The sequence below is a fragment of the Vidua chalybeata genome, chromosome 11 (assembly GCF_026979565.1).
Source record: "Vidua chalybeata isolate OUT-0048 chromosome 11, bVidCha1 merged haplotype, whole genome shotgun sequence".
NCBI classification, from domain to species: domain Eukaryota; kingdom Metazoa; phylum Chordata; class Aves; order Passeriformes; family Viduidae; genus Vidua; species Vidua chalybeata.
Genome location: NC_071540.1, coordinates 20,647,348 through 20,674,155, shown reverse-complemented (window position 1 = coordinate 20,674,155; position 26,808 = coordinate 20,647,348). Strand labels below are relative to the sequence as shown.

Genomic DNA, 26,808 nt, shown 5'->3' with positions numbered 1-26,808 from the left:
CTCATGCATTTCCAGAGACTGGAGATGATTCATATTTAATGTGTTTATGGTGCTGCACCAGGCAAAATCCTCCTTTTCCTGTCCCCTGAACAAAGACACTGGAATTCCAATAGCAAGCACAGAGAACAAGGTTTCCAGGGATAAAAACAGATCTGTCCCCTCCCTTCTGTTTTCCAGAAGAACTACAGAATTAGAAGCTTGAGATAGCAGCTCAAAATCCCAGAGTTCTATGAAATCATACTTGTCTGATATTCAGAGTGGGCAATGCCTCTTATGTCTGGATTAATGAATAGGAGATACACCTTTATTAACAAATTAATGAAAATCCAATCAGCAACATTCCATTTTCATACTCTTACAACTGTTCTGTAAATCATAAAACAAATTTCCAAATGGAAGAAGAACTAGAAGTCTGTCACTGTGAGGTCATCACTGCTAAAACCAGCCTTATCCTGCTCCTCCAAAAAAACCAGGAGTTAACTGCAGCAGTATTTCCAACTTATAATATGATTTATATGGGACAAAACCCCACAGCAAGGTGACAAAAAGCCTTGAGCAAGCTGAATTTCAGCCAGATATTGCCTTACTTTGCATTCCAGGAAGCAGAGAACAAGCTGTGTGAACTACTAGAGGAGTAGGGAAAAGCTCTGAACACTTTGGATCAATCCCTGTCACGGAATCCTCTCATTATCCAGAGTAATCAGATCTGCAGGGGAATTCTACATGGTGTGGCTAGCTGTTCAAATTAGCCCTTCCTTTTAAAAACTAGAGTAAATGAGATTATATACAGCCTTATGCAGACTGAACTATCATTTCCATCTCATTCCTAAAAAAGTGAGATTTTAAGGCAAGTAAGACCAGATTAAAAAAAAATATATTTACACAAAACAAGGGAAAAATTTCAGATACAGCACAAGAGGTTGCCAGTCCTTCCTCCTTACCCTGCTCCTGTATAGCATCAGCTCCCCAAAAATCTGCCTACAGTCTGCTATTAAACATTTGGTGTATGCAAATGATAGTCATCTTAATCTTTTGAAATGTAAGTGCAAAGTGTGTGTTTGCTTCCCTGTATAAGCACCTGGTTTGCACAAAGCCCAGGATAATTTTCCTCTAAAGACACCCGAGCCAGATCTCTCATCACTACTCAAGGCAGGGTAGCAGACTCAAAGTGTGGTGGCAACTTCTCAAAGATGCTGCAGAAATCCCACAACAATTAAAGAAAATAGTAAACCACCCTTTTCTCTACCAAGGGGGTGCAGCTACAGAAAGAACATAGAACGTGCCATATCCAAACCAGCAATGGAAACAAATCTGGTCTTTGCTCCTCTAGGGTTTTGTCTTGTTGGGTGGGGCAGTTTAAACAGAATTTTGAACACCTGTCACACCAGGCCCTTGTCCCAAGTCCCTCTCCAGGTCTCCTGAAGCTCCTCTAGGCACTGGAAGAGCTCTAAGGTCACCCTGGACCCTTCTCTTCTCCATGCTGAACAATCCCAGCTCTCAACTTGGTATCAGCTCGGACTTTGGGACCCTCTGTGGTCTCTGACACTGGAGAGTGTTGATAGGTGAATGATCAGGTCTTCTTTCAGTTTTAACAAGAAGTCTCAACGTTAATTTTTAAAGGTTTTCATTCCAGAAACTTGTGCTGCAGTTTAACCCAAACACACCTAATGAATGTGTCTCAGGTTTTTTAAAGGATCTGGACTGGCTGTTGGCAGATGCCAAATACCTGGAGGCAACAGACTTTTAGTTCCATTCAAGTTTAAGTCTTTTCTGTTAGGTACAGAATTAATTAGCAGTTCAGGCCTGTCTGTGGATTTAGAGTGTAACAGGGTTTGTGGGCTGTTTTTGTTCAGTTGTTTTCAGGATACAAGTTTCTACAAGATTTGGTTGCTGCTGTCTATGAACCAAACCTATCATTAAGCACCTTGATTTTAGAAACAGATGCCCAAATTATTTTCTTAGTAAGTGATATAAAAACATCAAATTCTTTCAATATGATAGAAGCATCAAATTCTTTCAATGACCAAGTTCCACTGTGCACAGTTAAATCCACAGGTTCTCAGGAGAGGTCTGGCAAAACATGAATGGTGAGCAGTGCTGTAAAGTTTCTCTGACAAACCTACAACCACTTCAGGTTCTGATCAGGATTCCAGGACCATGCAAATCTGGGAAACATTCTCACACAAACATTTAATGCGTATGAACTTGGAGAGAGAGAAACAGGAATAATGCAGCTATCTGAATCCTCACCCTATAGCCTTTTTTTTCCCTCAAGCAACAATTTAATGCCAATTAGGAAGTGGAACATGACCTTGTAAGAAATACGGGGATCAAATTATGGGAAAAAACCCTTATCCAGTGAAAGGAGACACATCTATAATGGGCAAAATGATCCTTTTTCCCCATTGCACAGATGTGAACTAATATATACAAGTTACTGACAAGAATCCCAGATGCAAGCCAGCACTGAGGCTAATGTCCCAAATCAAAGCTTTGCCCTTGGATTCTCACTTTTTACGTTTAATGAAGATCAGTGAGAGTCTTTAAAGTCTAGAACATAGCTGGGAATAAGAAAAGGATGCAGATTAAAAGGTCATGCCTCTTTTTTATATTGTCAATTAGAAAAATAACTACACTGGTCATTTACAGACTTCCAGCTGATATACATTATATCCTCATGTATTTGAGGACCTTTTACCACATCACACTAGAGATGTGTGTGAAAGGAGTTTAAATACTACACTTCCTCAGGCCCCAATGGGAAACATGACCTTTTCTTCCTCCTCACATTTTGGTAAAAGCTTCATGGCCCAAAATGTCATCTCCCGTTCCATTTTTATCCTAACTAGAATCCACTGGTTTACAGTCAGTGAGCATTCCGCCTTAGTTCCAACCAGGGATTTATTCCCTTGGAAGACAGAGTGCATTCTAGGAGTTAATTGCCTGTGTGGCATAACAGAATACAGGAACAGCTAATTTATTTCCTGTGGAGATGCATATATGAAACACAGCAACCATTATCATAAAACACCTGATGCTTTTGATCACCCAGCTGAATTATACCACCTACATTCTCCTAGAATGAACTCTGTTACTTCTCCACAAGCTCTTTTTTACACTCAGAACTTTGCCAGCACTGTTCATGTTGGCCAGAACATCACAAACCTCAAGAAAACACCAGAATAAAGGAGAGTCCTTACCAGCAGCAACTACAGCTGGAGGCGGCGAACCGGCCTCACCACCGCTTGTTTGGCTCATGGATGCTATGGATGTTTCTCTGGAAGGTGGTAACTGCAGCTCCTTTGGGAGAAGGTCATAGACAGATTCTGTGGAACAAAAAGAACTTGATCAAAAAGTCACCCGTGTCCTACACAAGAAAAGAAATAATGTTTTTGCCTAAAAGATATGAACTATAACCCAACCCTTTCAGAACCTTTGGAAGAAGTTACAGTAAGTGCTTGGAAATAACAGCATGGAAGAAAGTTATTTCAGAAAACAAACAAACATTAAGATGCACATTCTGAAGACCGAAACAAAGGACACAAACTTGTTCAAACAAAGAAATAATTCATGAACTTCCAGAGAAACTGTTCTCATGCAGAACGAAGGGCTGAGGGCAGCACATCATGTGAGAATCTGAGACAAACCTGTTTTCAGAATTCCAACTGTGCAACTGACTTCTTAAGGGAAAAAAAGCCAAATTTAGCACCACCACCCTAACAACATCCTATGGAGTCTTAGAATCACAGACTGGATTTGGGTGGGAAGTGACCTTAAAGCCCATCCACTTCCACCCCCTGCCATGGCAGGGACACCTTCTGCTATCCCAGTTTGCTCCAAACCCCATCCAGCCTGGCCTTGGACACTTCCAGGGATCCAGGGGCAGCCACAGCTGCTCTGGGCACCCTGGGCCAGGGCCTGCCCAGCCTCACAGGGAAGAATTCAAGAATTCCTTCCCAGTATCTGATGTCTGGCAGTAGAAGCCATTCCCTGTGTTCTGTCACTCCAGGCCATGTCCCCAGTCCCTCTCCAGCTCTCCTGGAGCTCCTTTAGGTGTTGGAAGGGGCTCTAAGATGCCCCCTGGAGCCTTCTCCTCTCCAGGTGAGCACCCCCAGCTCTCCCAGCCTGGCTCCAGAGCCAAGGGGCTCCAGCCCTTGGATCAATGACCTCCTCAGGGGTTGCTCCAACAGCTCCATGTCTTCCCCGTGCTGTATTAATCCCGTGGGTTTGATCTCTCTTCCTCATTGTGTGTTACCCATGAGACCTCCTAAGGTTCCCCCCTAAGAGCTTGCTCCATCCTCTCGTTTTTACAGCCCTCAAGTCAATTCCAGCCCCCTGTACACCTGCAGCCTCAGGTGTGCTCACCAGGGGTTTCAGGATAGAGGCTGGGTGTTGTATTTTAGACCACATTTCAAGTACCTTGGTCTTTATCAATGAAGCATGAAATTAAAGATTTGCTCTTAATGGTCTTGTGATCTTTGGGAATGTGCTTCAATTCTAATGCTGGCTTTTCCTTCCCTCCCTCTTTATCATATTGTTGGAATTATTCACAAAGATCAGAATTGTGCTGCTTGTGGATTACTGCAAAATCATGTGCTCCCTGAGAAAAAATTATCCTGTGGGAGTCTTGGATGTAAGCATACCTCTAAAGCAAAAGGCTTGACAGAACCTTCGCCACATTGGAGAGTCAAAAATAAATTTCTTAAAAAAATCCCCAAGAATCAACCAAAAGAGACAAGCTCTCAATTACCCAAGAACTTGGGGTTTCGAAAGGAACTTTTGTAGTCAACTCTGAGAATATTATGAGTCATGATAGATGATGATGACAATTCACTCCTCTCAGAGGATTTCTTGAGGAGAAAGGAAGTGTGTGTACATATTCAACTTACACATGAAATATAAAGCATTCTATAGTTACCTGCAGACACACACTGTTGCAATCCCTCATTTTGGAGCCCCTCACTAAACATTTTGAGTAGCAGCAGCCCTGAACACCTGCCTGTGATTCTCCTGTCCTGCTAAAGGTAGAAGTGCCAGTGCCAGCTGGAGTAAAGGCTGGTGCTCATTTACGAGGGCTTGTAGAAACTGCTGCCTCATCTCTGAGGAAAAGCAAACGCAGCCGCTCCTTGTAGTACAACAGGAGCAAAAGTGAGAACAAATGTTACCTTCCATTCCCCTCCAAACCATTCTGTGAATCTATGAACTCGTGGCAGAAGGTGATGGTCAAATCCAAGCTTTCAGGGGAAAAACAACTCCCCTGGCTTTTCTTGCAATCAGATGCAGCTTCACAGTCTAAACCACACCATTACTGAACTGCAGATCAACACTTTTCAGAGGAATCCCAAGTGCCTGGGTACCTTTAAGAACTCTTGCTGCCACAAATCTACTCCACACTCATCAGACTTCAAATGAAACTTTGTGTTTTCACCTAAACACAGGCCAATGTTTATATATGCTGAACTATAAATAGCATTAAAGCAAAAACTGACAAATTCCAGAAACATGAGAGTTGTTGCAAGGAAACTGATTCTTCCCCGGAGGATACACCTCCCCCCATGCCTCACACTGTCCTAAGAGCTGAAGCTACTGCTCAGCCCCTCTCCATCACCACATTTTACACGTGTGTGCACTCACCAATACTGAGAACATTAAACTTCCTGCTAGAATTTTACGTTGATTCATGCAGAAAACACCCACTAAAGGCAAAGGCTGCTGCAGAAGTGCAGTATTATATCTGGAGGCAAAAATAGCATTTCAACATCATTACGTATTTCTACATAATTAGCAAGAAAAAGATGTGTAGACAGAATTCCTGCTTCCAGCAGCCAGCACTGAATCAATGAGGAAGTTTAAGCTGCCTGACAGCACTAAGTGTCCTGTAATTTATTGCTGATTTCAATTCCTTTGACGAATACATTGGTTGATCCCAAGTTCCTAGGGTTTTTTTTCCTGGAAGAAGCTCCATCCATACCCAACAATTAAACACATTTTCTCTCTCCCTACAGGAAGCAAGGAACATGTGTTTCAGGATTAGTGTTATTATGAACTATAAACAAGATAACACACAAACCAGATAACCAAACACTAGTGATCAGCCAGAAGTCCCACACACTCATTTCCCGACACAAATCCTCACCTGCATAAAGTTAATCAGTTATCAGACATTATCTACAGTAAACTTCCAAGTCTCTTATCTTGCCCCAAAATATCTTGCCTAGACAAGTCCAGCTTCACAAATTCTCCTCCCAAAACCAAGGACACACAGGGATAGGCAGATTTACAAAAAGTATTTTAAGTGTCAAATTTCTTCAACTGCCCTTTATCCGATTATCCTGCCCTTATAATCTCTCATCTGAGATCAGCTGCTTGGAACTTTGATCTTCCTGCCAGTTGTACTGACAGTCCAGAAAATTCTATTTCACATGGTTCTATGGACCAGAACCACACCAAACATGAGATCAGGATCCAACAACACAGCACTTGGAATCAGGAAAGAGAAGATTCTGCTGTGTACTACTCGAACCTGCACACAACATTCTGAATTTAAATATTAGTAAAAAATAATCAAGAAATTAAGGAAGGAATTGTTCCCTGTGAGGGTGGGGAGGCCCTAGCACAGGGTGCTCAGAGAAGCTGTGGCTGCACTTGGATTCCTGGAAGTGCCTAAGGCCAGGTTGGACAGGACTTGGAGCAAACTGGGATAGTTCCACCCATGGCAGGGGGTGGAACTGGCTGGGCTTTAAGGTCCCTTTCAACACAAACCTTTCCAGGATTCTCTGGAATTGGGTAATTTCAAGTTAAAACAACTGCACAATAGGTGTCTGTGGCAAGGCTGGACACATGACCACCAGTCCACACAAAATACATCCTTGGGTCAACATGGACCTGGATCAGTCCCAGCAGCTGGTGACAGGATCTCTGTCTTTGAGGGGGAGAGGAGAGGCCTTGGAAAGATTCAGGAAAAATAATGCTGAGAAGGTACAAAACACAGTGTGTGAAACTGATGTGGTGATGCTGCAGTAGCAGTGGTGATGCTGCTGGTGGTTTGTGATGGCAAACCAAATTCTACGAAGTCCTTCACCTCCTGTTTTACTCATTTCCCCTCAGTGCACACACACAGTTACCCTTTTCTAGGAATGATTTTGTATTTCTGCACACAACCTAACCAGGTTGAGTTACAGACCTGGGCCTACAGCAAAGTCTGAGTGCTCGGCCATCCCCACCAGCAGCAAATACCTCTGGAATTCCATCCTCATCCTCACAGCACCAAGGGACCTTTCAGAAACACAGCACACCTTGTGACCTGCAACATCACATTCCTCCTCACTCACCAGCATGCTGTGATTCCATTTAAACTTTATTCTTAGGAACAGAGCAATTAAGCTTACAGGAGCAAAGAGAACACAACACAACTGCTTGGACATGTCCCATACAAAGCCCAGCTTTTCCCAAAGAGTAGGTATTCCCAGCATGGAGAGTGCTCTCCCTCCTCATGGAAAAAGTCTGCTGTAAAGCAGAAAAACAAGTGCACATGGATCCTCTATTCCACCACACACAGCACTTTCTTCTCTGGGCCATGAATCCTCCATGACTTTCTGGCTGCACCTACACAGACATTTCAGCTGCACAGAATAAAAACTGTGATTTCTAGAAATTTAGTGCCCTGTTATCTTGTGCTGTGCTCGTACTGGCTCAGGGTGTTACAGAACCTCTCTGTCCTCAAACCTTTTGTGACACAAATTGAACTGAGATCCTTCTGGTTGGTTGACCAAATTGCTGCTACCTGTAACTCAGCACCTGGTGATGCTGGGACAGAGACAAGGAAAAGAGCAGAGAATTCCAATTCCAATGTTTAAAACAACAGCAGCTCATTCACAAGGAATGCAGACATCCTCACTTTGCCAGGACCTCCAAACACTTTAAACATTACAGGGATTTTCTTTACATACAGAAAAGATACCCCTAAGCTTTGCTACTCCATACCAAAAGCTAAGCCATGTTACCCAGAACTAACACAGCTGGAAGCCAAATCACAAACCCGATAGAGAAGTTTGCTCTGGCCTGCAGGCAAGTGAGGCCACAACTAATGCAGAGGGCCCTGGCTGCAGCTCCAACTCCAGCACCACTTCTCCAGGCTGTTCCCAGGCCCAGCCTGGAGGAGGTTGTTGGAACCCAGCCCCAGCTCTCCTCCAGCTCACCTGTGTCTGTCCCACCACTGAGACCTGCTCCTGGGACTTCACCCCCTGAAATGCCAGGGGCTCTCCAGCAGCATCCCTTCAATCCTCACCCCTGGACTAACAGGAAATGACAGGTTTGCTGCTCCACAGAAATCATGTGGAGAGCAAGATCGATACAATGGGAGAAGATGAGAACCACCTGAGTTATCAGCACTAGCAGCAGAGATGGGGCATTTTCCACTTGCTGCTGACATTTTTTGCCCTTAAGGAAAGGTACATCCTGGAAATCCCTTACCACTTCCATGACCTCATGAACAGCAGCCAAGTTAATCCTTGTCTTTAATAAGCTCCCAGCACTGAATGGCTGCCCATTTGATCCCCACTGATACTCCTCTCCTCAACATGGTTTAATACCCGCACAGATTTGGCTGCTTCTTCCAAAGCCATTTCCTTGCTGCAGCACATGACAGTCACACCAGAGATTAGACAAAACCTTGGTGTCCTCCTCTAATCAGCTGGCAGCATCGGAGCAGAAATCTCTTCTAATGATATTCACTAAGCTGATCAAAAAAACAAGCAAGCAAACAGGCCAAGAAAGTTGTTTATATGGAACTGAGATTAAAAAACAATTAGAAATCATGAAGCAGCAAGTAGCCTCTGCTACATGGGGGACACCAATAAGGTGAAGTGAGCACATGTGCTCAGCAAATTAAAGAAACTATGAAGGAAACATAACAGCATCCATATTCCACTCACCCCCACTAGGGATGCAAATTCAGTTTCAGAGCAAAGGTCCTATGATGCTAGTCTAAGACACAGTTTTGGGCTAACCCTGTATTACCAAGGCTCCAAATGTCAGTTTGTCACTCCTCACTCCAAAGGCCACTGCATTTTAATAAAACAGTATGTGTGACTTAACATATTTCAGAAATTTTTGGGTAAGGGATGCTAAAACCAGAATCTACTCTAGGCCTAAAAAATCGAGGCCTCTGCCAGAAGACCTTGTGGTTGGTTTATCTGTTTATATTGAAGTTCAGTTCTACTCAGAATTTCAGTGTCCATAACCACCACAGCTTAGTGGTTGAGCTTACTGGAGGCCACTGATTCCACCACATTATCTTAGTTCACAGAGAGTTTTTAGAGAATGATGAAGGAATGAGGGAGCTGTAAATATTCAAAATCTTATCAAAGCTTCACTTTGTTAAAAGACATTTGTATCACATGGCCCTCAGGGATTCTTCTGTATACAAAAGGTTGGGTGTGGGAAGACTTTGAAACAGATTATTTTGCCCATCAGGAAGAGCCAGCTGAGGAACCCTCCAGCTCTTCACCCCAAGATTAACAGGTTTTCCTGCAGGCCCCACAAACAGCATTGACTGAGTAAGTTTGGTTATTACAACACAGAGAATTCAGAGAATCACAGAATCCTGGAATGGTTTGTGTGGGAAGAGACTTTAATGCACATCTCATTAAACCCCCAGCCACAGGCAGGGACACCTTCTGCTATCTCAGGTTGCTCCAAGCCCCGACCAGCCTGGCCTTGGACACTTCCAGGGATCCAGAGGCAGCCACAGCTTCTCTGGGCAACCTGTGCTAGGGCCTACCCACCCTCACAGGGAAGAATTTCCTCCCAGTATCCCAACAGAATTCAGGATACATTTCAGAAAACTTGGGCCACCCCACTAGAGAGAGCTCACATCTCACAGTGAACTTTCTCTCCCTTCCTCAAGGCTAAACCAGGAGAAGAAACCTCAGGACCTGCTGGAGTAACTCCTGCAGTGGAAATACAACACTTCAGTACCCTTTAGGATTTGAGTGAGCAGACAGAACTGCTCCTCCAGCTGCTTTTAGAGAGCACACCCATAACCATTCCCTGCCAGGGAATGACAGGGAATCTGTCCCCAGCCCACGGAATGTTTCGGGCATTGAGATGGCAATGCCGATAACACGGCTGGCACGGGGACCGGCACAGGGCACCCGGCACAGGGACAGCGTGGATGCAAGCCAAAGAAGGATAACAAGGATTCAGTAAGAAGCTCAACAGAGGAAGCTCTGAGATTCTGAGAAAGGAAACTGGGAGAGAGACAAAGCTCAGTACATAAACCAGAACAGAAACAGACTGAGACAGGCACAGCCCAGACAGATCAGTGACCACTAAAGCACTTCCTACTTCAGTGCAGAGGGTTTGTTGTTGTTGAGGTTTGGGCTTTTTCCTTTTTCTTTGTTTGGTTGGTTTTTCTGAGTACTCCTTAGGTGATCCAAACTCTCACTTGCACAAGTGAGAATCACCCATGACAACTGCAGGCCATGGCAGCTCTGCTTAAGAGACAGCAGAGATTTTTATATTATAAAGTTACAAGAAAAAAGATTCAGAAGACATAAAGAACACACAAACAGAGTAAATGAGCTTTTGTTCTGTATCTGTCAGAAGAGGATTTAGGACATATTACAGACTATCATACTCCTGCATTTCCTAACACCTTTCCAACTTCACTGATTTAACATCACAAGTTTGGCAGCAGGGAAAATGAGACAAACAGTCCTGAAATCAGGTTTATGTTTCACATAGAGCAAAAAGGAAGGACTCTGCTTCAGCATACATAGAATAGATATAATACAGCAACTGTTCAAAGAATCACAGAATCACTAAGGTTGGGAAAGATCTTTAGGAACACTGAGACCAAATGTTAACACAGCACTACCAAGTCCCACTGAATCACAAATACAGATTTGGATGAGATACTGGGAAGAAATCCTCCCCTGTGGGGGTGGGGAGGCCCTGGCACAGGCAGCCCAGAGAAGCTGTGGCTGTCCCTGGATCTCTGGAAGTGTCCAAGGCCAAGCTGGAAGGGGCTTGGAATAGCATGGGACAGTGGAAGGTGTCCCTGGCCGTGACAGGAGGTGGAACTGGATGAGCTATAAGGTCCCCTCCTACCCAAACCATCCCAGGATTTTGTGACACTTGTGACATTCTGTGACATAAGTGAATGGCAAAAGCCAAAGAGCAAGAAGCAGCCCATAGGCAGTGAGGCTAAGCAGGAGGAGAACAGACACCCTAAAATATTTTACAGCTACTGGTCTAATCACTCCTATTTTTGCAAGAGTTGAAGCTGAGTTGTGGTAAGATCATAACTCACAAAGACCCCCCCATCCTATCTGTCTTACCCTAGTGCCAAATCCACCAAGTTACACTTACTAAAACATTGCTTTTATTTCATATTTTTGAGTATGTCTCAATACAATTAAACAAAGGACTCCATAAAAATTGAGCATGCAGCCTAAAATACGTAAAGACTAATCAGCATGTTACTCCTAATTGCCCAACTCTGCCCATGGATTTCTGCACAGCTGCCAGATGCGGGTCTGTCACCAGAGACTTGCCATGCTGTCCTGACAGAGGAAACCAACTGCAGAGCACTGTTCCCTCTGCGTGCCATGCCACCCTCAGCCTATCTGGGATGGTGGAGCAGGGAAAGACTGGAAGCAGGTCTTCCCGCCAGCACTCCTGTTATTGTCAGCCCTGGCAGGGCTAGATTGCTGCTACAGCAACAGTGGCAGGTTTTCAAAGAAACTGCAGTGTATACAAGGATGTTTTACACAGCCAAACAGAAAATCTTCCTTCCAGTTCCCCCTGGCCTCAGACAAAAGCAGCAAACCCTAAATCAACAGGCTTCACGCGCGTGGAGGGAAAGGCAGATGCCGTGGTGCTGCCTGTGCTAGAAAACTTCAGGACTAAAAAGCTGATGTTGGTGCAGCTCCACCAGGAGCTGAATCCCCAGAGGATCTGCGTGCTCCGTGTTGATGACGTAGCACTGGGCACTAAAATTCAAATCTTGTCTGCAAATGCTGCTACTCCCTGAAATGCACATTCTAGCATGTTAGTGAAGGAGAGAGAGGAGTGTTCTGAAAAGCTGTTGTTTTAGAGAAAGAGGACCAGTAATATATTATTAATGATAGATGACCAGTAATATATTATTAATTACTGAAGTCACTAACATTTGAATCCCAGGCTGGTTTGGTTGGGAAGTGACCTTAAAGCCCATCTCATTCCAACCTCCTGCCATGGACATGGATATCTTCCACTAGTCCAGGCTGTTTCAAGTCTCATCCAACCCAGCTTTGAACACTTCCACAATATCATTATTTCTTGTACTTAAAAATAAAAATTTAAGCTAGAAGTTGTTTCTTGTATTTTTCTAAAGGACAAGTATTACTATCAAAAATGGCAGTATTAAATAGGTAATTTTGCAAGCAATTCGTAACCAGCTCCTGCACTATATCCCACCAACCTTCAGAAAAGTTGCTAATCTCAATATTCAGGATTCTGCACAGCAGGGTAGAGTTGAGAAATTAATCCTTTTAAAGTTGAATTTCAACAACTGACAAAGGCATGTGTTAGCTGAATTCTATTTATGGCATTCATCCAAATATCAAATAAGGCTTTCCTGGCTGTGTTTCAGTCATCCCCATTCACAGCTCAAAGAGGACTTTTATAAATGTAGACAGGCAGTATAAATCCTGGATCTTGTTTGCATCCAATTTTACACATATCAGAATGGGAGAACAACATTATTTAGGAATTGTCACTTCAAGGAACAGACCAGTAATGACTGAGACATCTATCCTGTGCAGTTGTAAACTCCAGACAGAAACCAAAGAACATAAAAATACTCCTAAAATACCACTGTGGACAAGGCAGAGCAGCAGGCAGGCTGACAGAGCAGTAGGTACATGAACACAGAATCGTGGAATCACAGAATGCCAGACTGGCTGAACTTTGAAGGACCTTAAAGCTCACCTCATTCCACCCCCTGCCATGGGCAGGGACACCTTTCACTAGACCAGGCTGCTCCAAGCCCCGTCCAACCTGGCCTTGAAATGTTTAAAGAAACCCAAATACCAAGCGATCAAAGAACATCAGTAATAGCTATTTATCAACCCCTTTAAAACACCTGTGTTGTTTCAAAACTCAAAGTTCACCAGAAACAGAGGCAATCAGGCACTTCCTTAGGTACAACGCACCACCCAAATTCAGGGACACACAGAATCCACCTGACCCACAGTTTACTGTTGTCTTACAACATTTCTCAGCCTGTACAGGTTTGCACCATTTTTTCTGATGGGGTTGTTTTTGTCATCTCTTACATTTGCTGTGAGCAAGAAAAGCAGCAGCAGCAATGAAAGACACAAGAGTCTTTCTTTTGAGGCTGTACCACAATACATAAGGTGAAGAACAAAAGGCATTCTGACAGACTTCCAACACACTGTGGCCACCCCTTGGATTCGGTATTTCATTACAAACCTGGATGTACAGGCTGTGCTCCCGTCCTAGTAACTCTCATGACATTCAGCATCTCGAGCCCACAAAGCACCTCCACGCCTCCCTGCCTTTGCTCCCATTAAAAGGTATGTTCTTTCATCATCACCAAGACTGAGAAACGTTTGTGCTTCCTACCATCACTTTGCTTTCTACTGCTAACTCAACTGTTTGATGATAAACACTGTTCTTCAAACCACAGGCAATGTTCAATGCAGAGCACTCCTGGCACAGCTACGCAGCTCTGGCGAGAGTCTGACACCCCTAACGCTTCGAAGGGACCGACTGATCAGGGACATGAGGAGCATGCTCAGGAAACCTGCAACAACTACTGCACCTGGAAGGGATTCCTCAGGGAAATAAAGATGGAGAAGGCTCAGGGGGATCTTATCCATGTGTGGAAATTCCTGACGGGAGGCAAGAGAGGCTCCTCTCAGCGGTACCCCACGACAGGACAAGAGGCAATGGGCACAAATTAAAGCACATTAAAGTCCATCTGAATTATCTTATCCATGAAGACAGCCAGGCACTGGCTCAGGTTGCCCCGGATGGTTGTGGAGTCTCCGTGAGGACAGTCAGACCCTGCTGGGCATGGTCCCAGCACCCGCTCCAGCACTGATTCCCTGATCTCCAGAGGTCCCTGCCAGCCCCAAGGGCTGAGACTGAAAGCTGGCACTGCTTCCACAAGACTCACCCACATCCTCTCCCACCACCAGAACATCTGACTGCTTTCAGAACTTTAACCTAAAGCAGATTCCTGGGCTCTGCATCATTTATTTGTGAGATAAAACCAAGACTATTAGAAACTGTAATTATAAATTCCTCAGTAAATCTGCTTTAATAGGGATACACATTCCAAGGAAAGCTGCCTTTTTTCCTCCCTAAGAAACAAAACATGCTCAAATATTAACAGGAGACCTCCTCATTCCTAAACTGAAAACAGAATAAACTTTAAATGAAATACAAGTCTTTCTTCACCACATATATAACCAGACTGTGGGATTTCTTGCTGAGTCCAAAAAGAAATCAAGAGTCAGAAAAGAACCGAGTTAAAGTCCAGATACTCCCATTCTGCCCCAAATAGTAAGGATTCACACTACAGGATCCTCACTGCAAAGGCAGAAAACTGTCAGTTAACAGAAGCTCTGGACTCTGCAGCTGATTACTCCCCAATCACCCCATGGTGCTCCTATCCAAACTCACTGACTTCTGCTGAGTGAATCCACACACACCAAAAACATCAGGCCTCCACACAATGAGGGACTGAAACAACTGGATGTAGTGTCAGTTTTTCTGAACGGGAATGGAAACGCCAACATTTGGAAACTTTTTAGGACTGTCTTTAAACCTCTCTCTTCTGTATCTTCACCCTGTCTGGGCATTGACAGGAGCCACTGTCCATCTTTCCTGTCTGCCAAACCTCCCGACCTTCACCACAACTCAGCCTGCTTTTAGGGTCAAAACCTTGTGTTTCTTCAGCACATCACATCAGTTTCATAAACTTTGCAAGGTGACCCCAAATTCTTCTTGTTAATTTACAAAGCAACCATAAAACCTCTCCAAATGCTGAAGGGACAAGTGATGGAAGGGAATGGAGAACAATTACAGAGTGTATTTATGTAAACAGTGACAACATTCCTCAGTCTAGTTAAGTGATATTCACCTCACAGATGCCTCAGAGCTATACAGTATAGTAAAGTAAAGCACCTGAAGTTGGACATTTGCATTTTAAACACTGCTGAATCACTGCTTGCTTTGCAAACAGCAGTTACTGGAGATTTTACTGCATGTCCACTAGCACTTGCTATTACTACACAGTTCAAAGTTGGATCTGAGAGTTTGTTCAAAGCTGGATCTGGGAGTTTGTTTCAGTCAGTTCCTAAAACAATTGCTAATGACAAACTGGCCTGACTGTTCAACCTCATCAGTTTACTCTCTACATACCCACCGAGATAACACACGTGATAACTGCAAGAGACATGACCACACACCTTACTTCACCTGCACTTTGGCCACCCACCAACTCCTGCTGGCATTTACCAGCACTTCTACACTTCAAAATTAGTTCAGGCCATTGCCTTTTTGTATAAAATGAAGCATTAGTTCATTTTCACCGTCCCTGGAGGTGTTCAAGGAATGAGTGGACACGGCAATGAATGTCTAGTCAACAAGGTGGAGATCACTCAAAAGTTGAACTCAACCTTAGAGGTCTTTTCCAAGCTAAATGATTCTGTGAAATGCATTTCATATAAAACTACATAACCTGTGTTATTCAGCTGTGCAAAAGTCAGATAAAAGCTCCAGGATGCCAATCATTTTTAGTGACAGATACCAAAAGGTAACCATGCTGTTGAAAATTTATAAATAAAGGTCAGGTGCTTCATAAAAAAATGAAAAATCTTAACCTACAACCTCAGAAATGTATGATGAGAAAATTCTATTTCTTGACAACACTAATCTGCAGTACAGAATCACAGAATCATGGAATGGTTTGGTTTGGAAGGGACCTAAAGTTTATCTCATTCCACCTGGTGCCATGGGCAGGGACACCTTCCAATAGACCAGGCTGCTCCAAGCCTCATCCAGCCTGGCCCTGGACACTTCAAGGGACAAAAGAATTGGGCAATGTATGGAGATTCTCTAACAGAAAAAAACCTACAACTTTCAGAGAAGGACAAAGTAAACAGTTTTACTTGTTTACAAAACAAGTAAAACTGACAATCAAAGACTCCAACTAGTCTTAGAACCAAAGAACCACACATTTCTTCACAGAAAGGGCTGCCCTGCCTGTCCAGGTTGCAGCATAGGCACAGCTAATGCTACAGAAGGCACAACACAAGGAGCATTTCTTTCCATGGCAGAGCCAGTTCAGCAATTTTAGCTCATCTGCTCCCACCTCCACCACTCGATGCCAGTGCTCCAGAGCCCCCCTTTCCTGCCGTGACACCACTCCTTGTGCAGCTGCACAGTAACTAGACCAGGAAGCAGAACAATGTGAGAAAATCCGATCAAAAGTACAATATCCCCATTCTAGATCAGTTTCCCAATCCCATTCATCTCCCAACCACAAACAACAATTGTGCTGGCACGATTCAGAGCACAGTCCATGGGTGAGAACAGACGGTGAGGAAAAGGGGCTGTTCAGACAGCTCTGCCACCGGAATATTCAAATTACACCCTGGAAAGCTGTGAATTCAAAGTCCTCCCCCTACTCCCAGCACCACACAATCATCTTGCAGCAACACATTCCAGAGTTTTGTTTTGAAAGCCAATAAAGGAGGAAGATTCCAAGGAGGAAAGGACATTTACGAGGCTGACACACAAGTTAAAGAACTTCAGTTGAATCCATTTTGGTTAATTCAGAATGTTTTGGGGGCATTCTGGCAGAGGTGCAAGAGGTGGATGTAGGGATCCATCCCTCACGGAACACTCAGCACGGTGCATCCACCGTGGCACCTTCTACCAGCTACAAAAAGAAGATAAAAATTGCTACAAAAAGAAGCCAAGTCTGATTTCTATTCCTAAAACCTGCTAGTACCAGTTCTAAAATTCTACGCTATTTTTATAAAGCATCTTTTCCAACCCTCTTTGATAATTTAGTCACTGGCTTACTAGAGTTATCCCTGGGATCACAGGAAGAAAAGAGTTCTGGTAAGGAAAAAGAAAAATCACCAAACCCCACATTTTGTATCCCAATTCCCAGCAAACACAAGTGGATTAGAGTCAGTTCACATTTACGCATGAAGAACGTTTGAGTTTTGGTTATATGACGTTTTTAGGGCAAAAGAGCTATTTATCAGAATACTAACATTCTTCTTGTTGCTACCAAATTCCAGGAAGTCTCTCAGTTTTACAGTCACTCCATTGTGGAAAGCAAAATGCGGGACATGAATAAAAACTTCTAACTGCACTTGTGCTACAGTGCAAAAATGCCATTTTATTAGTACACACACATTATTGGGAAACTCAAAATGAATGTATTAGCTAAATTAATCCCATGTTTAATCAGATTTGGTCCCTGACATCTGATGAACTGCTTTAATTACAGGTTTTCACCTCTGCCTGCTGCCAACGAAGAGCCAACTTTGCTCTGTTTGAATGCTGCAGATGATATTCAACCACAGGACAACCAGCCTCAAGGTTTTAGGTTTTATGCTCCAGTGATTTTTCTACTACATTACTAATCTGTATGCACATTTGGGTTGGTTTATTCCAAAAGGGACAGTGTGTTATGTAAAGATGGGAAAGAAACATACTACAGCCTAAATATTTTCAGCATGAAGTGATGCATATTTTTTTTATATCTCCATTAACTTCTTAGCAGAAGAGGTCATCCTTCTGCAATTGTTGCAAAGCATTTCTTAATTGATTATACATTATTTAATATTGACTAGACATTAGAAGACTGGTTTTAGTCTTTCATACAAGTCAGCTCCTCAGGGTCTGCGGAATGAGCTCCTGCAACAGGCCTTGGAATCCACACTTCCCATTTCTTTCACTTTTAAGAGCTACAACCAATATATGAAACATTCAGAGATACCATTGCAGAGGCCTGCAAGTTCAGTACAGTTTCACTATCATTTTAAGCCAATATTAGCTGCTGAAAGAATTAGTCCCACCTTTCCCCAAGGCCAGTTTCCACATTTGCCTTCCTTGAGTCAGCACAAGCCATTCACAAAGACCCACAGCAAACAGAGGACACTCACCCCATTAAAAAGCAACATTTCTCCTCCCCTTTTCCTTTGGGAAAGAATAAGGGAGAAGCTGAGTTAATTTTAACATGATCAGCTCCCCAGTCCAGCTCACTGTGGCCACGTCAGAGCTGGCGTGAGCAGAGCCACAAGGAAAAGAGGAGCACGCAGCTGCCTGAACTGTGCACGTGGGAATTCACTGGGGCTGGAGCTGCTCGTGGAAACACACCTACCTACAGGGGCAAAAACTGGAACAAAAAGTATTTAAATACTCCAAGAAAATACTCCGCGTCCCAAGATACACACAAATGAAAAGAAATTACTCGAATGAGTTACCGGAGCAGAGTTTACGTTATCGACTCTCGCTGCGGGGTGAGTTTATATTGCCCACTCACACTCACCTGAGGTGTGGCAGCTTTTAGAGTTTTGTTTAACGTGGTTTTTTTTTTTTTTACAAGAACGTGAAAACAAAATTCTTAACCGAGATGGTGGTGCAAGCCAAAACTTTTAACACATGGTGGGGGGAGAGGCTGATGACATAAGTCAGTTTGTCCAGAGAAGGGGAGAAAATACACCAGAAAAAAAAAAAAATTAAAAAAAAAAAAAAATCACACTGCTAAAAAGTTCAGCCACTGGGTTTCCAAACGTAACTTTGCTTTTTTTTTTTTTAAATCGATGCACGAAGACTCTGCCACTTTAACTCCACCAAACCAAATTTTCTCTGTCAGAAACCCCAAGCTGAGCTTCCCCCAGCAGCTCGGTGCTCCCCAAGGCCCATCGGCGATGGCTCCCAAGGCTGGGATCGCCAGCCACAAGCACCCGGAGCACAGGAATGCGACTGAGAGGAGAGGGACTGGCCCCAGTTCAACCTGGGGCTGGATTCCACCCGCAGGGCGGCTGCGCTGCTAAAAGCAGAGCAGTTATAAGAAACTACTCGCTCTAACACACCCTCATCATAAATGCATATTTGTGGTTCTCTCACTGTGTTCAGACCTTTCCCTTTATCTCATCAGTTGTATTTGTACCCTGAGCCAGAGCACTTGTCCACGGGATAAACTTATCTGTATCTATCTAGGAAAAAAAAAAAAAAAAAAGTACACTGGAGCATGTTCTGATCAGTCAGAGAACCAGTAACACTTCTTCCGAAATTTCGGCTAAAATCATACTCGCAGTCACTTTGCTATTCATTCTCAAGAAATATATTCATTGGTTCTGATGTTAAATTGCATTCCAACTTATCATCTCCTTGATCTTTTGTAATGACAAAATATGAACAGCAAAACTTGCTTTAACCTCTTTACAACCCTTCTGTGCGTTATACACCTCTGCCATGGCGTCTTGCTTGGATCGAGCAGCTCGCTGTGACCACAACATCCTTCCCTCGACCTCTTCCAGCTCTGAACCCACATCTATGCACCAGAAGAAAAATACACTCTTGATTAATCAGTTTGAGACTCTCTTCCAACCTGAAACACTCAACCATTCCATTAAACACAAAAAAAAAAAAAAAAAAAAAGAGAATTCAAAGTAAGTTTGGGCAGTGCAAAAGTTCTCCTCAATTAACAAGTCCATGAAGTAATTTTGTGACTTTTATTTTCGATGTGTTACAAACTAACAGTGCACACTTCCCAAATTTCCAGGAGGAGAAATCATAACTTCAATGGGGTTTATCACCTGTATTTATAATTTAATTACCCTGTTCCAAAATACTCTTCCTACTGCCGGTACAAGGACTGAAACCAACTGGAACACCTTGTCCTGGGTAACCAGAGAGCCTTGAGCCCCTCTAGTAACATCCTAAAAAAAACTTAAAAGCTACCAGTGATAACTTTAAAGAGAGAGACAATTACTCTGAGCAGTTTGAGAGGTTCCAATACATACTTTAATTCATTAAAGTTTTTATTTCATTATTCTTTTTATTTCTTATACCTTCATCTCTTACCAACATAGAACTCAAAGTTAATGACCGTATTGCAGTCCTAAAAAAATTAAATCTTTACTTTTAACCATGTTAATGCTGTAACAATATTAAACTGGTTTAAACCTTCACTTCAGGGTAATAAGAGACTTTTCCATTTATTTCATTTTACGGCCCCAAAATTCATTTTACGTGCCCTCACCAGCAGTACTGTGGGCAGGTGTGTGCAACAAACTACTAGGAAACTACTAACTGGTACTTCTACTATCACAAACTAATAGTATTGGCTTTCAAGTCTTTTAAACACGAGAAAATTAGTTAAAAACTCTGTAGTACGTAACACTTGTCCTGATGGACTTAACCATGTTCGCGTGCACTTGTGAGAGCTCAAATTCGGTATTATGAAAACAGAAGTTAATCTAATTTACTTCTAAACCCACTCCATCCCCTCCGGGTCCCACTCCCCACAGACAATGCTGCTTTAGCCCGGTGCACGGGGATAGCGCCCGGAGATGCTCCGAGCTCCCGGCACCGGGAGCCAGGACGCTCCGCTTCCCGGGCTCTGCGCCCGTGTTCACCCCAAACCAGGGCATTCCGCCCCAAACATCCGAGCCTCCCTGTTCCACCGAACCGCGTTCCCGGGAGACTTTAACGAGCAGCTTTGGGGGTCCGCACCCGCCCGCGCTCCGCGTTAGTTCCCGCTCCAGGCCGGAGCGTGTCCGTCCTGGAGAGCAGAGCCGGGGCCGGGAGGGACCGGGAGGGACCCCGGGAGGGACCCCGGGCGGGCCGCAGCCCCCCGCCGCCGGCCCCGCCGCCGGAACCTGTCGGGACACATTCTTGCGGCGGCCGCGGCCGGGCCAGGAATGCGGCCGGGGGAGCCGGGGCGGCCCCGCGCGGCCCCGGGGCCCCTCCGGACGCGCATCCCGGGGCGGGGGCGGCGGGCGGGCGATGCCCCGCGGGGCCCGGGGCGGCCCGGAGCGCGGGCCCGACGGTACCGGCGCTGCCCCCCCCACACCACCACCACCACCACCACCCCCCCACACACACAGCGCGCCGCGGTCACTCACCCTTGGAGTAGAGCGACTTGGGGGACTCGAGGTCGAGGTCGGCGCTGAGCAGAGAGATGAAGTCCGAGGGCATCGCAGCTCCGCGGCCCGGCGGGGGCGAGGGGGCGGCGGGAGGAGGGGGGGGCCGGGCCGGGGGGGGGGGGGGGCGCGGCTGCCTCCGCCGCGAGCGGAGCGGAGCGAAGCGGAGACACGGGCCGGGGGAGCGCGCGGTGCGCACGGCGGGGCCGCGGTCGGCGGGGCAGGCGGGCGGGCGGACGGGCGGTCGGGCCGGGGCTGCGGGAGCGGGCGGCGCTCGCAGGGCCGGTGTGCAGCGGAGCGCGCCCGACGCCGCTCCGAGCCCGCTGCGCCTGCGCGGGGCACGGGAGGGGCCGGCGGGGAACGGCGGCGGCGCGGCCGCTCCGCGCCTGCGCGAGGGAGGACGGGGGACCGGCGGGGGCGGAGCGGCCGCGCGTGCGCACGCGGGGGGGTGCGGGGGAAGAGTCTGGAAGGGATGGGGGGGGGGCGATGGAGCCTCAGGGGGGACCCCTGCCCTGAGGGGAGCCGGGGTGAGGGGAGCTCCTCAGAGGAGCCCCCGGCATCGGGGACCCAGGAGGGCCCTTCAAGGGCAGCCCCAGGCTGGGCTCTGAGGGGAGCGCCCCGGCGTGAGGGCGGCAGGGCTGGACCCTTTGCGGGAGCCCCCGGGATGGTCTCTCGGGGAGCCCTCAGGGGAAGGGCGGCAGCAGCGGTTGTCCCCAGGTCCCGCGGCCGGGGCTGTGCCTCAGGGGGCTGTGCCCGCCCGTCCTCCCCCGGTGTTGGGGGTCGTGATGACACCCCGCGGATCAGGGCCGGCTGTGGTGCCACCAGAGCTCCATCCACCCGCAGGGCTCTGCCATGGAAACCCACAAGGCAGAGCTGCCAAACCCGCTGGCGGATGTTGTCCCAAAAAACCAGCTATTTCCAAATAACATGGAAATGCAAAAGCAGTGTCAACAGTGCGTTATCATTGACGCGGATGGCAGTTGCCTTAAGACACAAGTGCCCCACATGTGGGGAGTTGGGAGAACACGAGCACTGAGCTCTTGAGAGGGAGTTTGGGAGTCCCTTTTCCTGAAAGGTGTAAGAAGGGGGAGGAGGTGTGGAAAGGTGTCTCGCACAGACGTACAATTACTTTTCCAAAGTGTCCAAAATCTGCTTTGAAAGTGGGGAAAGGATGGGAAAATAAGAAGGGCTGTGTGTGAATGGATGGAGGTGCCAGGCGAGTGCTTAAGCTGTGAAAAATGGAGGCGGAAGGAGCTGTGAACAGCTGCCGCGTGCCTCCGGCGCCGCACAGGGTCCAGTTTCCCTGGGACACCAAAAGGTTGGCTCCTGTCCCTCCTGCTGCCAGCTCCTTGCCAGTCTGCTCTCGGATCCCAGCGAAATCTCCCTCTAAAAACACTCAGTAGCTTCCAGGCGCTCGCTGCAGCCTAAGAGCCGGTGAAGAGCCCTTGAGCCCCATGCCCCGCTGGTCAGTCGGCATGGCCACACTGGTGTCCTCACCAAGCTCTCGACCACTGTCCCACGTTTGTGACACCACTGAGTTGGTCCTTGGAGCACCGGCGCTCTGTTCTCCACGTCCCCCGCCCACAGGGCGCCAGGCAGTGCCCGTGGTGTCAGGGTGGGACACGCGTGGTGTCTGTGTCTCACAGCCCTGGCAGAGCAGTGGCAGCTGCGCCGTGCGTGGTTGGTGGCATTTGAAGTCGGTTTCTCTTTCATCCCAGCTGCTTTAATTCCTGGAGCTGTCCCGGCTTTTCATCTTCTCCACCTGACTTCATTCATGACCTGGCAGAAGGGCACAGGACTCCAGTACATCTATGGATTTCATCCCTGTCAATCAGCCATCGCAGCTGGTGACCAGCCCCTGCCCAGAGTGTGCCATGGAAGTCTCCAAGACCCTTCCCCGGGCAGTGACAGCCGGGATGCAGCTGTCCTGGTGCCCAGGAATACTCAGTCATGGCACACCTGCAGTTCTGCTGCTGTTTCAGGGTGCTCAGCACAGCTCACCCATGCATTGTTCAAATCAGGCACGAGTGTCCTCTGTAGTTAAAAGTCTTCCAAAAGGGTTTGTTGTGAGTCCCTCAGCAAAATGTCTGGGAATGGGGCAGCCACAGCTCCCCTGGGCAACCTGTGCCATGGCCTCACAACCCTCACAGGGAAGAATTCCTTCCCAATATCCCTGGCAGAATAAGAATTCCTATCCCAATATCCCCTCTGGCAGTGGGAAGCCATTTCCCCTTGCCCTGGCACTCCAAGGTCCCTCTCCAGCTCTCTTGATGCAGGCATACTCGGGATAGCTGAAGGGAAAGGTTCCCCTTTGGCAATCTCAAACCTGACAACTTCAGGGGAAAGGGGGATTCACCTGTGCCAGGCAGGGATTGCCCAGCCTTGCAAGGGAGAGAGAGCTACCGCTATGCAGGCACTGCAAAACTGAATTGTTTGGGAAGCATCAAGGGAAAACAATGTAAGGCTGTGCTATACTCACCTCCTGTCTGAGTGATGAGGAAGACAGAGGCTCTTTGAGAAGGTGCCACCACCAGATGGGCTGTGGTGGGGAAGGAAAACGGATCGTAGTCCTGAAAGGGAAGTGGCAGAGAGAGCCCTCTGAGAGACAGAGTGCTCAGGGATGGAGCAATTCAGGATAGAGAAGGTGCCTTTGGGAGGCACAGGCATTCATGGCTGAGCAGTGAAAGGACAGCGCCAAAAGCCCGGGCACTGCTGGCCCAGCAGGAGCAGCTCCACGACAGCTGCTGGAGAGTGTTTGGCTGTGAAGAGCTTTGCAGAGTCCTGGGAAGGGCAGAGCTGGGACAACACAAATAACAACACAGAACAGGGGGTCAAAGCAGAGAAAAAAGGAGTCCTGGTGCTCCGTGGAGCGAGGCAGGAGCAGCCTGGCTGTGCAATCCCACCTGTGCTCACCCAGCCTGGGGGAACTTCCAAAGCACTGCCCTGGTAACAGCTGGAAAGGAGAGAGGCCCTGCCGTTCCCAGCATTCCAAGACTGGGAAGCTATGGACAAAGGCCAAACTTGGAGAAAGAATTAATTTTTTTTTTTTTTTGGGGGGGGGAGGACCAAATAGTCCTGGACAATTAGAATTTTAAAGGACTAAATAAATGATCATGGTGCAGCACAGAGCAGCAGAACTGGGGGGAATAACCACACCGAGGCAGGTCAATAAAGCACATGTACAAGGTTTCCTGGGATCCAGTCAGAGCCATAAAACTCCTCTTGTGGGCCCTAAAACATGGAAAAGCCATGGGAGGAGGCTGCAGTGGTTCTGTGTCATTGAGGTATTTTCTCTCTTTATTATAAAGTTCCTCTTCCTGCAGAAGCAGCCGGAGAGCAGCAGGTGTGAGGGGGAAGGAGCCTAAACCGCGATCATGGGGACAAATTAGCAGGTGCCTGCAGAATATCACTAACCCCGTCTGCGATTCCGGAGCCTACGTAGGTGTTTTATTTTCTAGCGGTGTTAGAAAGACTGTCAGAAAATAATTAGGCTCTGTCAACAGTTCCCCTATTCCCAGATTACTTACGACTTCCTGACTCATTAGAGCTGCCGAGGCTGGCAGGAAACCTGTTTTATAGTAATTTCTGTTAGTGGTGTCCCTGGAGGAGAGACAACACGGTGCGGGTGACACCAGCGTGTGACACCAGCGTGTGACACTGGCGTTGACTTCACCCTCGTGATGGAGGCACCGGGGCCGTCGGGGTTGTGCAGGGCAGTTAGTGCTGGCAGGAGACACTGTCCCACTCTGTCCCCATGCTGGTGACAGGGAACAGGACACTTGGCTGCGGGGCTGATGCTGGGCAAGGTCCAGCTTTAGGTGCACGGGATTTGCTGGTGTCCTGAAAATGTTCCTGGTTTGTGAGGGTTTTAAAAACAGAGGGGACACGTAAGTCCCGTTAACAGGGTCTTTCCATTTAATCCTGGAATAAAGCCACCATAGCCTCCCTGTCCCAGAGTGGGAGCTGTCACGTGCAAACACAAGTTGGCTGTGTCAGGACTCCTCTGAGGCCCACTGGCCCCTGAATTTTACCATCTCTGTCTCAGACACCCTGCAAATCCTCCTCAGTGCTCAGAGGAGCAAGACCGTGCGTAGTACTGACCCTGCAGTGCTTGGAAGCAGATTTAAAAATAGTTCTGAAATCTTCTGTTTATTTCTCTGATTTTTGGATCCAATTCCTCTAGATCAAAGATAAATAAAGTTTACAGTGAGACGGTGCTTGCCAAGAACACAAAGCCCAACCTTCCTCCCCAAAACTTGCACTTCCCACTCAGTTCATGCCCTTTTTCCCTATATTATCTCAGCTAAAATCCAGGACCAAAGCAGATGTTCCCATTGATTTCCCATGCCCTTTTCCCCAGTCAGCACCTTGCTGACCTCCGGCTCCCTCCTGTGAGGCTCCAATCAGGTACTGCTGCCCTGAGGCTGCTTATGGTACAGTGAGATCCATAATTAGGCAAATTTTAAAAGCCTGATTCTGCTGACAGCTACGGGAGTGGGATGTTACATCCTTTTATAAGCAGACATGTAAATAGGATACAAAATCCATGGTCTCCATGCCATCTTTCCATTGAAAACAACCCTCCTACACACTCTTCTCGTGGACTGTCACTGTGAGAGTCCTGGGACCACAGGGCAGTCACACACCATGCGGGTTCTTCCAGAGAAAACCCATGCCCATGGCTGCTCTGCCACTTGCTCATGGCACTTCCAAAGAGGTGAATGGGATTATCAGGGTGATGTAGGGACCTGCCCTGCCTGCTGCAGTTTTTGAAACTCTCACTGTAATTACAGCATGGAATATTGTATGGACTCGGGAGCTGCTTGTGCAGTGCTTAGCCCCAAACTGCTGCTTCCCCAACACCCACAGGGACTGTTGGGTCGCTCGGCCACACATGCTGCCAATCATCCTTGGCACAGGCTCAGCACCAGCTTCTGCCAAGGAGAAGATTTTTCCTCTACCAACAGGAAGGCAGATCCCTTGTCTGCCATAGCTCACCAACGCTGGATATTTGAGCCCTGTAACATGGGGGTTACACACTCCAGGGTAACAGGGATGGAGTAACTAAACATCCCACACCTGGGGGAAGACAAGATCCTTCATCTGTTTGTTGTACACCTTTATTGAACACAGCAAACACACAGCCTGGCACCTCCTGCCAGGCAGACAATCTCCAGGTAACAAGAAATGGCATTTTGTGGGTGCCTGCATCACGGAACATGCACCAACTCCCCCCAGGAACACCCTCAGACCTCCCACCCCTCCTCCGCAAACCATCAGCCCAATTAACAGCTACATTCTGCGTCATCAAGGAACTCGGGGTGGTGGAGAGGCAGAAAAGGCTGGCACTGCACTCCCAGGCAGCGCTACCACGCTCACATGAACCACAGGAGCTGCCTCCGTGCTCGTATTTCCAGCTCCTCACTCAACCTCTCCTCCGCAGCACCTGAAGGAAGCGGAGCACAGCCCAGATTGAATTCCACCCACAGAGGTTTCTGTGGGGTGAAAGCTGAGACAGCTTTGTCCCGGCATTGTGCGGAGACCGGGCGGCAAACACGGGCTGTGCGGGTTCAGCGTGGGGACAGAGCTTGGCAACTGCCTGCTTTAATCCTTACACAAA

General features: G+C 46.9%; 1 protein-coding gene across 5 annotated transcripts in view; it reads right to left on the bottom strand.

The window, feature by feature from the left end:
- NFAT5 (nuclear factor of activated T cells 5) overlaps positions 1-21,268 on the bottom strand; it is a 55,457-nt gene extending 34,189 nt beyond the window's left edge. For 3 of the 5 annotated variants that reach the window (XM_053953007.1, XM_053953008.1, XM_053953009.1), the window contains exons 1-2: positions 21,171-21,268; positions 3,201-3,326 (exon numbers count right to left, since the gene is read on the bottom strand). In XM_053953007.1, coding sequence (XP_053808982.1) covers positions 3,201-3,326; positions 21,171-21,243 — 199 coding nt within the window. In that variant the 5' untranslated portion in view covers positions 21,244-21,268. Of the gene's footprint in view, positions 1-3,200; positions 3,327-21,170 lie in introns of those variants that run through there. The other 2 variants (XM_053953010.1, XM_053953011.1) reach the window with 2 other exon arrangements.
- Positions 21,269-26,808: the final 5,540 nt, after the last annotated feature.